Below are 17,631 nucleotides of genomic sequence, written 5' to 3'. Positions count from 1 at the left end.
GACCACTTGAGCTCCGGCTCTGCCCCTCACTGGCTCCAGCAACTGAGACTCCAGTCACCTCTTCATCCTCCTCTTCACTAAGGACGCCGGCTGGCGGTTCTCCTGAGGTGTTTAACCCCTTCATTTCTGAGAACCGCCGCTGGTTCTTAAACCTCTCCAGGAAGGGACCTGCGCTTTTCTCAATCCCCTCCCGGAGGAGCACTAACCTGACCACCTCGTCTCTGAGGGCTTTAACCCTCTGGGAGGTCGCGGGTCTCTCCTTGTTGGACGCCCGGGTGTTCAGGACCCGGGCCTCCCTCAGCTCCTCTTTCAGCTGGGTTAGTGCTTTGCCGGCGTCCTCGTACTCTCGCAACGTGGCGACCACTCGGGAGGAGAAGGAACTTGTGGACTCGCTGGAGCTCATCTCCCCCCAGGATCTTGCTGGGCTCTTGTTCCTGGGGCCTGGGGTGCCCCGGTCTCCCTCTCTGGGCTGGCGGTGAACAGTCTCGGGGTTGGAGCAGGTGGATGTATTCTTCCTCACCCTTCCCGATCTCCTCACTCCCTCCTGGGTCGGTTGTTGAGGCTCCTTCTCCCCCGCCGGCATAGACCGGGGGATAGGAGGCTGGGAAGCCATGCCGGCCTCCCAGTAAGCCTGCCTCTCCCTGGGGAGAAGAGAGGCAGACGACAACCCTCCTCCTGGAAGTGCTTGAGCTCCACAGACAGCTGCTACTCTCAGCACCACTCCTCCTGTTCTGTATATATACACTGCACAGCACCACTCCTCCTGTCCTGTATATATACACTGCACAGTACCACTCATCCTGTATATATACACTGCACAGTACCACTCCTGTATATATACACTGCACAGTACCACTCCTCCTGTCCTGTATATACACACTGCACGGTACCACTCCTCCGGTCCTGTATATATATACACTGCACAGTACCACTCCTCCTGTCCTTTATATATACACTGCACAGTACCACTCCTCCGGTCCTGTATATATACACTTCACGGTACCGCTCCTCCTGTGTATATACACTGCACAGTACCACTCCTCCGGTCCTGTGTATATACACTGCACAGTACCACTCCTCCGGTCCTGTATATATACACTGCACAGTACCACTCCCCCTGTCCTGTATATATACACTGCACGGTACCACTCCTCCTGTGCTGTATATATACACTGCACAGTACCACTCCTCCTGTATATATACACTGCACGGTACCACTCCTCCTGTGCTGTATATATACACTGCACAGTACCACTCCTCCGGTCCTGTGTATATACACTGCACAGTACCACTCCTCCGGTCCTGTATATATACACTGCACGGTACCACTCCTCCTGTGCTGTATATATACACTGCACAGTACCACTCCTCCTGTATATATACACTGCACGGTACCACTCCTCCTGTGCTGTATATATACACTGCACAGTACCACTCCCCCTGTCCTGTATATATACACTGCACAGTACCGCTCCTCCGGTCCTGTATATATACACTGCACGGTACCACTCCTCCGGTCCTGTATATATACACTGCACGGTACCGCTCCTCCTGTATATATACACTGCACAGTACAGCTCCTCCTGTATATATACACTGCACAGTACCGCTCCTCCTGTATATATATACACTGCACAGTACCACTGCTCCTGTCCTGTATATATGCACTGCACGGTACCACTCCTCCTGTATATATACACTGCACGGTACCACTCCTCCTGTATATATACACTGCACAGTACAGCTCCTCCTGTATATATACACTGCACAGTACCGCTCCTCCTGTATATATATACACTGCACAGTACCACTGCTCCTGTCCTGTATATATGCACTGCACAGTACCACTCCTCCTGTATATATACACTGCACGGTACCACTCCTCCTGTATATATACACTGCACGGTACCACTCTTCCTGTCCTGTATATATACACTGCACAGTACCACTCCTCCTGTCCTGTATATATACACTGTACAGTACCACTTCTCCTGTCCTGTATATATACACTGCACAGCACCACTCCTCCTGTCCTGTATATATACACTGCACAGCACCACTCCTCCTGTCCTGTATATATACACTGCACAGTACCACTCCTCCTGTCCTGTATATATACACTGCACAGTACCACTCCTCCTGTCCTGTATATATACACTGCACAGCACCACTGCTCCTGTCCTGTATATATACACTGCACGGTACCACTCCTCCTGTATATATACACTGCACGGTACCACTCCTCCTGCATATATACACTGCCCAGTACCACTCCTTCTGTCCTGTATATATACACTGCATAGTACCACTCCTCCTGTATATATACACTGCACGGTACCACTCCTCCTGTATATATACACTGCCCAGTACCACTCCTCCTGTCCTGTATATATACACTGCACAGTACCACTGCTCCTGTCCTGTATATATACACTGCACGGTACCACTCCTCCTGTATATATACACTGCACGGTACCACTCCTCCTGTATATATACACTGCCCAGTACCACTCCTCCTGTATATATATACTGCACAGTACCACTGCTCCTGTCCTGTATATATACACTGCACGGTACCACTCCTCCTGTATATATACACTGCACGGTACCACTCCTCCTGTCCTGTATATACACTGCACAGTATCACTCCTCCTGTCCTGTATATATACACTGCACGGTACCACTCCTCCTGTATATATACACTGCCCAGTACCACTCCTCCTGTATATATACACTGCCCAGTACCACTCCTCCTGTCCTGTATATATACACTGCACAGTACCACTCCTCCTGCATATATACACTGCCCAGTACCACTCCTTCTGTCCTGTATATATACACTGCACAGTACCACTCCTCCTGTATATATACACTGCACGGTACCACTCTTCCTGTCCTGTATATATACACTGCACAGTACCACTCCTCCTGTCCTGTATATATACACTGTACAGTACCACTTCTCCTGTCCTGTATATATACACTGCACAGTACCACTCCTCCTGTCCTGTATATATACACTGCACAGCACCACTCCTCCTGTCCTGTATATATACACTGCACAGCACCACTCCTCCTGTCCTGTATATATACACTGCACAGTACCACTCCTCCTGTCCTGTATATATACACTGCACGGTACCACTCCTCCTGTATATATACACTGCACGGTACCACTCCTCCTGCATATATACACTGCCCAGTACCACTCCTTCTGTCCTGTATATATACACTGCATAGTACCACTCCTCCTGTATATATACACTGCACGGTACCACTCCTCCTGTATATATACACTGCCCAGTACCACTCCTCCTGTCCTGTATATATATATACACTGCACAGTACCACTCCTCCTGTCCTGTATATATATACACTGCACAGTACCACTCCTCCTGTCCTGTATATACACTGCACAGTACCACTCCTCCTGTCCTGTATATATACACTGCACGGTACCACTCCTCCTGTCCTGTATATATACACTGCACGGTACCACTCCTCCTGTATATATACACTGCACGGTACCACTCCTCCTGTCCTGTATATATACACTGCCCAGTACCACTTCTCCTGTCCTGTATATATACACTGCACAGCACCACTCCTCCTGTCCTGTATATATACACTGCACGGTACCACTCCTCCTGTCCTGTATATATACACTGCACAGTACCACTCCTCCTGTCCTGTATATATACACTGTACAGTACCACTTCTCCTGTCCTGTATATATACACTGCACAGCACCACTCCTCCTGTCCTGTATATATACACTGCACAGCACCACTCCTCCTGTCCTGTATATATACACTGCACAGTACCACTCCTCCTGTCCTGTATATATACACTGCACAGTACCACTCCTCCTGTCCTGTATATATACACTGCACGGTACCACTCCTCCTGTATATATACACTGCACAGTACCACCCCTCCTGTCCTGTATATATACACTGCACTGTACCACTCCTCCTGTCCTGTATATATACACTGCACGGTACCACTCCTCCTGTATATATACACTGCACGGTACCACTCCTCCTGTATATATACACTGCACGGTACCACTCCTCCTGTCCTGTATATACACTGCACAGTACCACTCCTCCTGTCCTGTATATATACACTGCACGGTACCACTCCTCCTGTATATATACACTGCACGGTACCACTCCTCCTGTATATATACACTGCACGGTACCACTCCTCCTGTATATATACACTGCCCAGTACCACTCCTCCTGTCCTGTATATATATATACACTGCACAGTACCACTCCTCCTGTCCTTTATATATACACTGCACAGTACCACTCCTCCTGTCCTGTATATACACTGCACAGTACCACTCCTCCTGTCCTGTATATATACACTGCACAGTACCACTCCTCCTGTCCTGTATATATATATACACTGCACAGTACCACTCCTCCTGTCCTGTATATATACACTGCACAGTACCACTCCTCCTGTCCTGTATATATACACTGCACAGTACCACTCCTCCTGTCCTGTATATACACTGCACAGTATCACTCCTCCTGTCCTGTATATATATACTGCACAGTACCACTCCTCCTGTCCTGTATATATACACTGCACGGTACCACTCCTCCTGTCCTGTATATATACACTGCACGGTACCACTCCTCCTGTATATATACACTGCACGGTACCACTCCTCCTGTCCTGTATATACACTGCACAGTATCACTCCTCCTGTCCTGTATATATATACTGCACAGTACCACTCCTCCTGTCCTGTATATATACACTGCACGGTACCACTCCTCCTGTCCTGTATATATACACTGCACGGTACCACTCCTCCTGTATATATACACTGCACGGTACCACTCCTCCTGTCCTGTATATACACTGCACAGTATCACTCCTCCTGTCCTGTATATATACACTGCACAGTACCACTCCTCCTGTCCTGTATATATACACTGCACAGTACCACTCCTCCTGTCCTGTATATATACACTGCACAGTACCACTCCTCCTGTATATATACACTGCACAGTACCACTCCTCCTGTCCTGTATATACACACTGCACAGTACCACTCCTCCTGTCCTGTATATATACACTGCACAGTACCACTCCTCCTGTCCTGTATATATACACTGCACAGTACCACTCCTCCTGTCCTGTATATATACACTGCACAGCACCACTCCTCCTGTCCTGTATATATACACTGCACGGTACCACTCCTCCTGTCCTGTATATATACACTGCACGGTACCACTCCTCCTGTATATATACACTGCACAGTACCACTCCTCCTGTCCTGTATATATACACTGCACGGTACCACTCCTCCTGTATATATACACTGCACAGTACCACTCCTTCTGTCCTGTATATATACACTGCATAGTACCACTCCTCCTGTATATATACACTGCACGGTACCACTCCTCCTGTCCTGTATATATATACTGCACAGTACCACTCCTCCTGTCCTGTATATATACACTGCACGGTACCACTCCTCCTGTATATATACACTGCACGGTACCACTCCTCCTGTCCTGTATATACACTGCACAGTATCACTCCTCCTGTCCTGTATATATACACTGCACAGCACCACTCCTTCTGTCCTGTATATATACACTGCATAGTACCACTCCTCCTGTATATATACACTGCACAGTATCACTCCTCCTGTCCTGTATATATACACTGCACAGTACCACTGCTCCTGTCCTGTATATACACTGCACAGTACCACTCCTCCTGTCCTGTATATATACACTGCACGGTACCACTCCTCCTGTCCTGTATATATACACTGCACAGTACCACTCCTCCTGTATATATACACTGCACAGTACCACTCCTCCTGTCCTGTATATATACACTGCATAGTACCACTCCTCCTGTCCTGTATATATACGCTGCACAGTACCACTCCTCCTGTATATATACACTGCACACTACCACTCCTCCGGTCCTGTATATATACACTGCACGGTACCACTCCTCCTGTCCTGTATATATACACTGCACAGTACCACTCCTCCTGTATATATACACTGCACACTACCACTCCTCCGGTCCTGTATATATAAACTGCACAGTACCACTCCTCCTGTCCTGTATATATACGCTGCACAGTACCACTCCTCCTGTATATATACACTGCACAGTACCACTCCTCCTGTCCTGTATATATACACTGCACGGTACCACTCCTCCTGTCCTGTATATATACACTGCACAGTACCACTCCTCCTGTCCTGTATATATACACTGCACGGTACCACTCCTCCTGTCCTGTATATATACACTGCACGGTACCACTCTTCCTGTATATATACACTGCACGGTACCACTCCTCCGGTCCTGTATATATACACTGCACAGTACCACTTCTCCTGTCCTGTATATATACACTGCACAGTACCACTCCTCCGGTCCTGTATATATACACTGCCCAGTACCACTCCTCCTATCCTGTATATATACACTGCACGGTACCACTCCTCCGGTCCTGTATATATACACTGCACGGTACCACTCCTCCGGTCCTGTATATATACACTGCACAGTACCACTTCTCCTGTCCTGTATATATACACTGCACAGTACCACTCCTCCGGTCCTGTATATATACACTGCCCAGTACCACTCCTCCTATCCTGTATATATACACTGCACGGTACCACTCCTCCGGTCCTGTATATATACACTGCACGGTACCACTCCTCCTGTCCTGTATATATACACTGCACGGTACCGCTCCTCCTGTATATATACACTGCACGGTACCGCTCCTCCTGTATATATACACTGCACAGTACCGCTCCTCCTGTATATATACACTGCACAGTACCACTCTTCCTGTCCTGTATATATACACTGCACGGTACCACTCCCCCTGTCCTGTATATATACGCTGCACGGTACCACTCCTCCTGTCCTGTATATATACACTGCACAGCACCAGTCCTCCTGTCCTGTATATATACACTGCACAGTACCACTCCTCCTGTCCTGTATATATACACTGCACGGTACCACTCCTCCTGTATATATACACTGCACGGTACCACTCCTCCTGTATATATACACTGCACGGTACCACTCCTCCTGTATATATACACTGCACGGTACCGCTCCTCCTGTATATATACACTGCACAGTACCACTCCCCCTGTCCTGTATATATACGCTGCACGGTACCACTCCTCCTGTCCTGTATATATACACTGTACAGTACCACTTCTCCTGTCCTGTATATATACACTGCACAGTACCACTCCTCCTGTCCTGTATATATACACTGCACGGTACCACTCCTCAGGTCCTGTGTATATACACTGCACAGTACCACTCTTCCTGTCCTGTATATATACACTGCACAGTACCACTCCTCCTGTATATATACACTGCACAGCACCACTCCTCCTGTATATATACACTGCACAGTACCACTCCCCCTGTCCTGTATATATACGCTGCACGGTACCACTCCTCCTGTCCTGTATATATACACTGTACAGTACCACTCCTTCTGTCCTGTATATATACACTGCATAGTACCACTCCTCAGGTCCTGTGTATATACACTGCACAGTACCACTCCTCCTGTCCTGTATATATATACTGCACAGTACCACTCCTCCTGTCCTGTATATATACACTGCACAGTACCACTCCTCCTGTCCTGTATATATACACTGCACAGTACCACTCCTCCTATCCTGTATATATACACTGCACAGTACCACTCCTCCTGTCCTGTATATATACACTGCACAGTACCACTCCTCCTGTCCTGTATATATACACTGCACGGTACCACTCCTCCGGTCCTGTATATATACACTGCACAGTACCACTCCTCCTGTCCTGTATATATACACTGCACGGTACCACTCCTCCTGTATATATACACTGCACGGTACCACTCCTCCTGTCCTGTATATATACACTGCACGGTACCACTCCTCCTGTCCTGTATATATACACTGCACAGTACCACTCCTCCTGTCCTGTATATATACACTGCACAGTACCACTCCTCCTATCCTGTATATATACACTGCACAGTACCACTCCTCCTGTCCTGTATATATACACTGCACAGTACCACTCCTCCTGTCCTGTATATATACACTGCACGGTACCACTCCTCCGGTCCTGTATATATACACTGCACGGTACCACTCTTCCTGTATATATACACTGCACGGTACCACTCCTCCGGTCCTGTATATATACACTGCACAGTACCACTCCTCCGGTCCTGTATATATACACTGCCCAGTACCACTCCTCCTATCCTGTATATATACACTGCACGGTACCACTCCTCCGGTCCTGTATATATACACTGCACGGTACCACTCCTCCTATCCTGTATATATACACTGCACAGTACCACTCCTCCGGTCCTGTATATATACACTGCACGGTACCACTCCTCCTGTCCTGTATATATACACTGCACGGTACCACTCCTCCTGTCCTGTATATATACACTGCACAGTACCACTTCTCCTGTCCTGTATATATACACTGCACAGTACCACTCCTCCGGTCCTGTATATATACACTGCACGGTACCACTCCTCCTGTCCTGTATATATACACTGCCCGGTACCACTCCTCCTGTATATATACACTGCACAGTACCACTCCTCCTGTCCTGTATATATACACTGCCCGGTACCACTCCTCCTGTATATATACACTGCACAGTACCGCTCCTCCTATCCTGTATATATACACTGCACGGTACCACTCCTCCGGTCCTGTATATATACACTGCACGGTACCACTCCTCCTATCCTGTATATATACACTGCACAGTACCACTCCTCCTGTCCTGTATATATACACTGCACAGTACCACTCCTCCTGTCCTGTATATATACACTGCACGGTACCACTCCTCCGGTCCTGTATATATACACTGCACGGTACCACTCCTCCTGTCCTGTATATATACGCTGCACAGCACCACTCCTCCTGTATATATACACTGCCTAGTACCACTCCTCCTGTCCTGTATATATATATATACACTGCACAGTGCCACTCCTCCTGTCCTGTATATATACACTGCACAGTACCACTCCTCCTGTGCTGTATATATACACTGCACAGTACCACTCCTCCTGTCCTGTATATATATATACACTGCACAGTACCACTCCTCCTGTATATATACACTGCACAGTACCACTCCTCCTGTCCTGTATATATATATACACTGCACAGTACCACTCCTCCTTTCCTGTATATATACACTGCACAGTACCACTCCTCCTGTCCTGTATATATACACTGCACAGTACCACTCCTCCTGTCCTGTATATATACACTGCACGGTACCACTCCTCCTGTCCTGTATATATACACTGCACAGTACCACTCCTCCGGTCCTGTATATATACGCTGCACAGCACCACTCCTCCTGTATATATACACTGCCCAGTACCGCTCCTCCTGTCCTGTATATATACACTGCACAGTACCGCTCCTCCTGTCCTGTATATATACACTGCACAGTACCGCTCCTCCTGTCCTGTATATATACACTGCACAGTACCGCTCCTCCTGTCCTGTATATATACACTGCACAGTACCGCTCCTCCTGTCCTGTATATATACACTGCACAGTACCGCTCCTCCTGTCCTGTATATATACATTGCACAGTACCACTCCTCCTGTCCTGTATATATACACTGCACAGTACCACTTCTCCTGTCCTGTATATATACACTGCACAGTACCACTCCTCCTGTCATGTATATATACACTGCACAGTACCACTCCTCCTGTCCTGTATATATACACTGCACAGTACCACTTCTCCTGTCCTGTATATATACACTGCACAGTACCACTCCTCCTGTCATGTATATATACACTGCACAGTACCACTCCTCCTGTCCTGTATATATACACTGCACAGTACCACTCCTCCTGTCCTGTATATATACACTGCACAGTACCACTCCTCCTGTCCTGTATATATACACTGCACAGTACCACTCCTCCTGTCATGTATATATACACTGCACAGTACCACTCCTCCTGTCCTGTATATATACACTGCACAGCACCACTCCTCCTGTATATACACTGCACAGTACCACTCCTCCTGTATATATATACACTGCACAGTACCACTCCTCCTGTCATGTATATATACACTGCACAGTACCACTCCTCCTGTCCTGTATATATACACTGCACAGCACCAGTCCTCCTGTATATACACTGCACAGTACCACCTCTGTCCTCTGGCTGCCCCGATACAATTGTAGCAGACCCTCTGCTGTGAGCAAGACGAGGTGCAGACAGCATTTCTTTACATGTTGTATACAGATTTTGGCGCAGTTTCTGTAATATCTGGTGGTCCGTCTCCTGGGCGGGGGGCGCTGTATATTTGTGACCTGTCACCGTCCTCAGCCTTCTCTCCCTCAGACGATTTGCTGTGAATTGATGAGATAATCCGTGCAGAGTCACCGGTGTCGCGGTGTCGGCACAGTATTGATGCGGCGTCTGATCTGTGATCTATCGACCGCTGCGGGTTTGATGATATGGAAGTTCACGGCGGCTCTTTGTGTACAGGTCAGGGAGCGTGTAATCCCCCGGTCCCGGATAATCCCTGCCACTCACCGGCCTGGAGGACTCTGCATTACCCAGCACGTTCAGGCAGGAGCAGCAACTGATGTGATTGACAGCGAGCATGTGTCAGCGGACGGTCCAGACTCTGGGAAAGCTGCGTGGCGTCCTCCGTGATGGCGGCCACATCACCCAGCATTCACAGATACACATGAGCATGGGGGGAGTAATGGAGACCATTAAAAGTCTTCTAATCCTATCTCGTTCAGACGGAGCTGGTGAGTATCCATCCGATGGGTTAGATTACCTAAGTATGACATCTCCACCACAAGATGTTGGATTACTGGACTTTCTTGGAAGGCTGGGATTTGGGCTGGTGGTCCTGTTAATACTAGTAGCGTTGTAGGTCACACAGAGGTGATCAGCACCCGGCGCGGCCCCCTCCCGTCTCTACAGATCTGCCCATTAGGAAGAGTTAACGCTTCCATTTCCCCTTTGTCTCTTGAGCCCTGCGGCCGCTGCGGTCTGTGCGCCATGATGGACGCCGTCAGTGCACAGAGACGATTCCCGCTGCTAAGTTATTGGGGACATAACCCTGTCCATTAGCTAAAAATTACAGAAATGAGTCTGTGATGGCCGCGTCCTGCGTGAGCGTGTGCCGGCCGCCCCGCAGCAGCTCTACGCTTAATTAAAATGCTGGCTGTAGGTGACCGCAGAGCGTCCTCACATCCCGAGCACACAACCTCACGGGCGCAGCGCGGCACATCACCTGCAGCTCGATGGCAGCTCCGCAGGACGTGTAGGCTGTCATGAGGGTGGCGAGTCCATGTAATCCTGTCTGCAGGGGCAACGGACCGGGTGACCAGAGAACTGCGCTCTGTGACCCATTAAAGTGGCTGACAATGGTGACACTGGGAAGAAGAGACGCTCTGGAGCACAAACTGCAGCTCCTACAAGAGAAGTATAGAGATTGACATAAGAAAGAGCATCTTGTGTCACTGCACATCGGGGGATGCGGAATCGTCACCCGGCAGGGACCAGACATGGCCGCTCTCTACCCGTCCTTCCTCTTCAATATACAAATAAATTACCGAGCAGCAGAGATTTTCCACCAATTATTTCCTGACGCAGTCATTAGGAGACTCCAGCGGGGGGCGCTGCTGCACCAGGGTATATAGCACCTGTGAGTCGCACTACTGCAGGGGTCACAGTAACGTTTCCTTCTAATGTCGGAAGCTTTCACCTTCTCCGCGGCCTCTTGTGCGTTCGTTCTGCACAGGAGCTGCGTACACGTGTGAACCCCGGCATCTGTAGGCTCATTAAGGACAGCAGGATGAGACTGTACATAGGACACATAGACCTGCATATGAGCTGCAGCCACAAAACGAGAGAACCAAGAGTTAAAGGGGTTGTTCAACCTGGTGTAATTATGCCATAGCTGTACAATAGGTGCTGGGACCCTCGTTGTGCTGCAGATTGGGCCCCTCTGCCATCAGGGAACACGTGTCCATGCACACACCGCCCTCCACATTCATTTCCATGGCAGTTCAACATGTTTTTGACATTTTAATTGATTGAATGCGTTAATGATGTTTGCCGGCCTTGTTATTGCCACCCAGGGTCTCCCCGTGTGACAGTCACCGGGGGTCACAATAAAGGTCCCGGGCCGCCCTCATGTCTCCGCCGCGCTCCCCTCTGTCGTTAGCGCCTCTCTCCTGCTCTCAGACATCACCGGCGCCGCGGAGACAGTGAAATATGGCGGCAATTAGCCCGGATACAGTTCAATTATGATAAACAGCATGCGCACCCTTTATACGGTGATTAAGGGGCCCCTCCGTGATCGAGAGACCTAATTCCACATTATTACGGCCCGGGCCTGATTATACCGCGCTCGGCAGCTTTACAGCCGGAGATGGATGTGGAGTCGTCTTTATCATTTACACATCACTGGGGCTGCGGCCGTCCTCCCTGCGCGCCGCCGCCACCGCCGCCGTCCTCCCCCTCCGCCCCACCAGGGCACTGCCACATGGAAGTTGGCAAAGTCACCCTTACGGTAACAGCTTGATAAATGGCCGCGGCGTAATGAAATGGAGACATCAAGGCGCGGGGGCGAGGAAGAAAAAGCGTTAATCCGACACGACGCAGCTGTCCCACGACGGAGGGGAGAAGGAAGAAGGATGGCCGTCCCCGGCGTGTGCTGTCAAGGGAGAAATTACACATTTACTTTTGCTTTTTCTTAAGGAGACGGTTCTCATAGATCAAAACCCGGATTTACAAGCCAATTTCCAGCATGAAATATAGACGGCAGGAATCAATTTAACGTCATCCCCCCTACATTAACCCCTCGGTGATCACAGCGCCTACTAGAAGCTGGGTTCCTTAATGGATAGGCAGGGCGACCTACCGCAGAGGTTTATAGGGGGCACCGCACATAAATCGTAGGGAGTCGCTCTGCAACCGCGCCGGCATTCATAGGAAACAATCAGCAGCATAGATGGGAAACAATCAGCAGCATAGATGGGAAACAATCAGCAGCATAGATGGGAAACAATCAGCAGCATTGATGGGAAACAATCAGCAGCATTGATAGGAAACAATCAGCAATATTCATCTGAGCAGAGATTCCCCCGACCATGAGATATTAAGACGCAGAGTCGTGCTGAGATGTGCAGTAATGGATGTTCGGGGGCCACGGATTCGGGTGGATTAGTGCAGTCTGCTCTGTATGGACAGGACATGGCGGATCCTATCTATACAGGGCAGACCTGGCCAATCCATCCCGCCGCACAGGACTGTGGCCCCTGAGAGAAGTCAGTCGTGTGCAGATCGGAGTCCTGGTCGCCCCTGACCTGGAGCGCGGCGCCGTGCAGGAGAGCTGTAATGGCGGCCATATTGCTTGTGCCCCAGCCGTCTGACTTCCCGTGGTCTTGTCTCTGCTAACGCGTTTCTCCTTCTCCCCACAGATGACTGCAGGAACATCGCCAACATCATGAAGACCCTTGCTCACCGAGGCTTCATCTTCAAGCAGACCTCCAGGCGCATCTGATTGTGGTCGGGGAGCCGGGCTGCGGGGTGGGAGCGGGGCAGGAGGCTGCATGTAGCTCTTCCCTTACTGCGTCCACTCGGGTGGACAGACCAGATACAGGACATTGGGTGGAGGACGACACATTGTAACGGACTGACCTCTGATGTGAGAATCGAGCCATCGCTGTATATACGACTCCACCATGAAGATCTGTTACACTCCATCCGCTTTCCCCTAGACAGTGACCCCCATCTTCCCCACCTGCCCCCTGTATCTCCTCCCGGGTGTCCTGCTTAGTAGACAAGACCTCTATAATACAACCCCCATCATCCTGATGGCTGAGATTGCGCTGCGTCCTGATGAGGAAGACGAGAACTTACAGAACATGAAAGGTGGATGATCGGAGTCTTCATGGTCGCTCTGCTTAGACCACGCTCTGCACAATGGTGTCAGTAATGTGACAGGAGGAGCCGGAGAGGAACGCGGTGCGAGCGCAAAAATACCTCCAACCCCAGCGGCCTCAGCCGGAAGCTTCTAGAGCCGGAAGCTTCTCGAGCGCAGAGTTTTGCCCTTTAGGTCCTTTTATGTAAATGAAGATTAACCGTCGGAGCATGAAGTTCTGCAGATTCCTGACAGACCCGGCCGCTCATTCCTCTCCACTTTCAGTATCTCTGCTTTTGTCAGTGAATGACTGTTTACATCCAGTGGCTGGAAAACCCAGTCTGACCCGATACTTCTCACAGCTGAGGGTTTGTTACAATGTATCAGTGTCTATGACATTGCTCTGCAGGAGCACACAGGGATTTGCACTGCTGATGTATTTATTTCAGCTTCACTGACCCATTGTAACAAACCCTCAGCTGTGTGAGCAGAACTCCATCAGGATGGGTTTGCTTCTTACACAAATGTTTCTATTCACTGACGGGAAGCAGAGTGATCGGATGAAGCGTCAGGTGCCAGCAGCTGGCAACACCCATTGGGCCAGAAACTCTCCTGTGAAGGGGGTCATTGTCCTCTATGGGTGTCAGAGCGCTGGATCCGCGAGTACTGGGCTCCGTCTGTCCATTGTGCTCCCTGGAAGTCAATGACTTACTGAACATGAGAGACCCCCAATAATAGTCAGGCTGGCGGCAAGGAGACCACCGCCCCTGAGTGCACTGTGCCGTATTCCTCTGCTCCTGTCCACAGTTCGTGCACTCATCATCACCGAGGAGCAGACAGCGGCCTCCACCCACGGCCTAAAATTCTGACCAGATTCTGGGGGCGTTCTGTATCCCCACCTAACTATTGGGAAGTTGCTGTTTCAGAGGACCCCGTTATTCCTGGCTGCAGTTTAGAGGGGATGACCGAGATTAGTGAAACATTTCTGCTTTCTTCCAGAAACAGTGCCACTCATGATCACAGGTTGTGCCTGGTATTACAGCTGCATGCCAATAATTTCAGTGTAGGCAACCTGCAATGTCAAACCGCCGGTGGCTATCACTCCGGCCCAGAGCTGAAGAACGCCGGTGGCCATCACTTTGGAGCTGCAAACTGCCAGTGGCTGTCACTTCGAAGATGCAGATCGCCGGTGGCCATCACTCCGGAGAGCTGGCCATTATTTTAGAGCTGTAGACCACCGGCGGCCATAGCTCCGGAGCTGCCGACCGCCGATGGCCATGGCTCTAGAGAGCTGGCCATAGTTTTGGAGCTGCAGACCGGCGGTGGCCATCACTCTGGAGCTGCAGACCGGCGGTGGCCATCACTCTGGAAAGCTGGCCATCGCTCCGGAGCTAGAGACCGCCGGTGGCCATCAGTCTGGAGAGCTGGCCATTATTTTGGAGCTGTAGACCACCGGCTGCCATGGCTCCGGAGCTGCCGACCGCCGGTGGCCATGGCTCTGGAGAGCTGGCCATCATTTTGGAGCTGCAGACCGGCGGTGGCCATCGCTCTGGAAAGCTGGTCATCGCTCTGGAGCTGCAGACTGCCGGTGGCCATCACTATGGAGAGCTGGCCATAATTTTGGAGCCGCAGACCGCCGGTGGCCATCACTCTGGAAAGCTGGCCATCATTTTGGAGCTGCAGACCGGCGGTGGCCATCACTCTGGAAAGCTGGCCATCATTTTGGAGCTGCAGACCGGCGGTGGCCATCACTCTGGAAAGCTGGCCATCGCTCTGCAGCTGCAGACTGCCGGTGGCCATTGCTCTGGAGAGCTGGCCATCATTTTGGAGCTGCAGACCGGCGGTGGCCATAGCTCCGGCCCGATCTCCAGTGACAGGGCCGCCTACTTTGGGAGATGTTCAGGAACGATGTTGTCCCGTTCATTAAGAGTTCAGTTTCCACTTCATTAAGAGAATAAATGTTGATGGAGAAATAGCGTCGCCCACAGAGGGTGAGATGATCGTTCAGCGGGTTTATCATTTATTTGGCGCTCATTCAGATGACGAAAAGCGTCGTTTCTGGCCTTCAGTCCAACCCGCATCAACCAATCAGAAGTGAGATTTCATTTTTTAAAAGCATTGAAAATGGAATGCAGCCTGTGATTGGACGCTTCTCAAGGACCCATAGTGGGTGTGGCCTATTTAAGGATGATACGGGCGGGACAGCGCCGGTCTGTACCCTCAAATATCTCGGCTCCTGGCATTCATCACTCAGGACACAAATGTTCCTGAAGTTGTATTTGCGTTAGATCAGGCGGTGGGTGGCGCTCCGCCTGGAGATATTCTCTCTCATTGTCCTTATATTCAGACGAGGAAGGCATCGGGGCCCGCGCTCTTGTATTATGGGCGAGAAACCCGCAGTCCCGCGGCCTCATCTCCTGTCTGGTCCAATATCACGGGGTAGAACGAGGACCCCGCCAGGTGAAGACTCCGGCTCTCCCAGGTAATCGCACCCTGAGCAGTGGCGTCTCCGGGACTTCGCGCCGCACTCTGTCCGGTTTTGCAGGTTTTCATCTCAGTTCAAAAGTTTCATCCAATTTTCCTGGAAGCGGCTGCGCAGGTTTGATATCGGCCCTTCCTCCACGACAGTCCATTCATCATTAGCCTCCTGCCCCTCACCGAGACCCCCGATTCAGACATGGCGTCACGGCGTACCGCTGCAATACAGGAGTGTCCGGACGCAGTTACATCACATGCATGGCGGAGGTCGTCGCTCCGGTCATGTGAAGTCTAATAAATGAACAAAATAAACAAAAATAAAAAGAAGTGAAATTCGGTCGTGTGCGCCTGGTGATTGCTGCTCCGCAGACGCGGCGTATACGAGGCTTCGGTGTGGGTTACATGGGTTCAAATGATCAGAGCAGCAATTTAATAGATACGAGCGCCACTCACTGTTTGCCGCAGATCCCAGCAGTTTGTAGAAAGCAGCGTGGTAGCACCGGAAGTGTCGCCATATTGTGCACAAACAGCGATCACAGAAGCCAAATTGTGTGAAAACTAAGAATATCGTATCACTTTTATCCCCGTCCAGGTCACGTGGCAGAAGATGTCGGGGTTATTTCTTTCCCTCCCTCACAGGTGCCTGTAGGGTATTGCTCCACGTAGTGAGATGATGTCCTCACATCTCCACCATCTATTAATAATCAAAGCTTAAGAATAACATCTGTATAATTGGTGTTATTACCCCTCCACGCCGGACCCCCGGACTCAGGACTGATCCAGATAACAGAATGATGCAATGTATCAGAAACAAGGGGAAACGGTAGACGTGAGCGCCACTCCACAGGTCTCCAAAGGTCGTGAGCGCCACTCCACAGATCTCCAGAGGTCGTGAGCGCCACTCCACAGATCTCCAAAGGTCGTGAGCGCCACTCCACAGATCTCCAGAGGTCGTGAGCGCCACTCCACAGATCTCCAAACGCCTGTAATTCTGGCTGAGGGTTTACGGTGTCTTCTTCTCCTCCAGGCAGCACCTGGGAGATGGAGGGAGCTGTCCGCTCCGGCCTGTGATCATCTGGATGATGAAGTGATCAGCGACACCGACGACAGCATGGAGATGGGACCGAGGCTTCATCTCCCACGGCCG

The 17,631-nt window shown here is 50.3% G+C and overlaps 1 protein-coding gene across 2 annotated transcripts in view; it reads left to right on the top strand.

Annotated features, from left to right (window-relative positions):
* The window catches only part of ERI3 (ERI1 exoribonuclease family member 3), a 388,446-nt gene extending 371,626 nt beyond the window's left edge, over positions 1–16,820 (top strand). For both annotated transcript variants that reach the window (XM_073644030.1, XM_073644028.1), the window contains one exon: positions 13,564–16,820. In XM_073644030.1, coding sequence (XP_073500131.1) covers positions 13,564–13,646 — 83 coding nt within the window. In that variant the 3' untranslated portion in view covers positions 13,647–16,820. The remainder of the gene's footprint in view (positions 1–13,563) is intronic.
* Positions 16,821–17,631: the final 811 nt, after the last annotated feature.

This window comes from Phyllobates terribilis, unplaced genomic scaffold, assembly GCF_046119375.1.
Source record: "Phyllobates terribilis strain yellow unplaced genomic scaffold, ASM4611937v1 Scaffold_8__6_contigs__length_399053987, whole genome shotgun sequence".
Taxonomy (NCBI): Eukaryota; Metazoa; Chordata; class Amphibia; order Anura; family Dendrobatidae; genus Phyllobates; species Phyllobates terribilis.
Note: the sequence above shows the minus strand (reverse complement) of the source record. Positions and strands in the feature narration are given on the sequence as shown.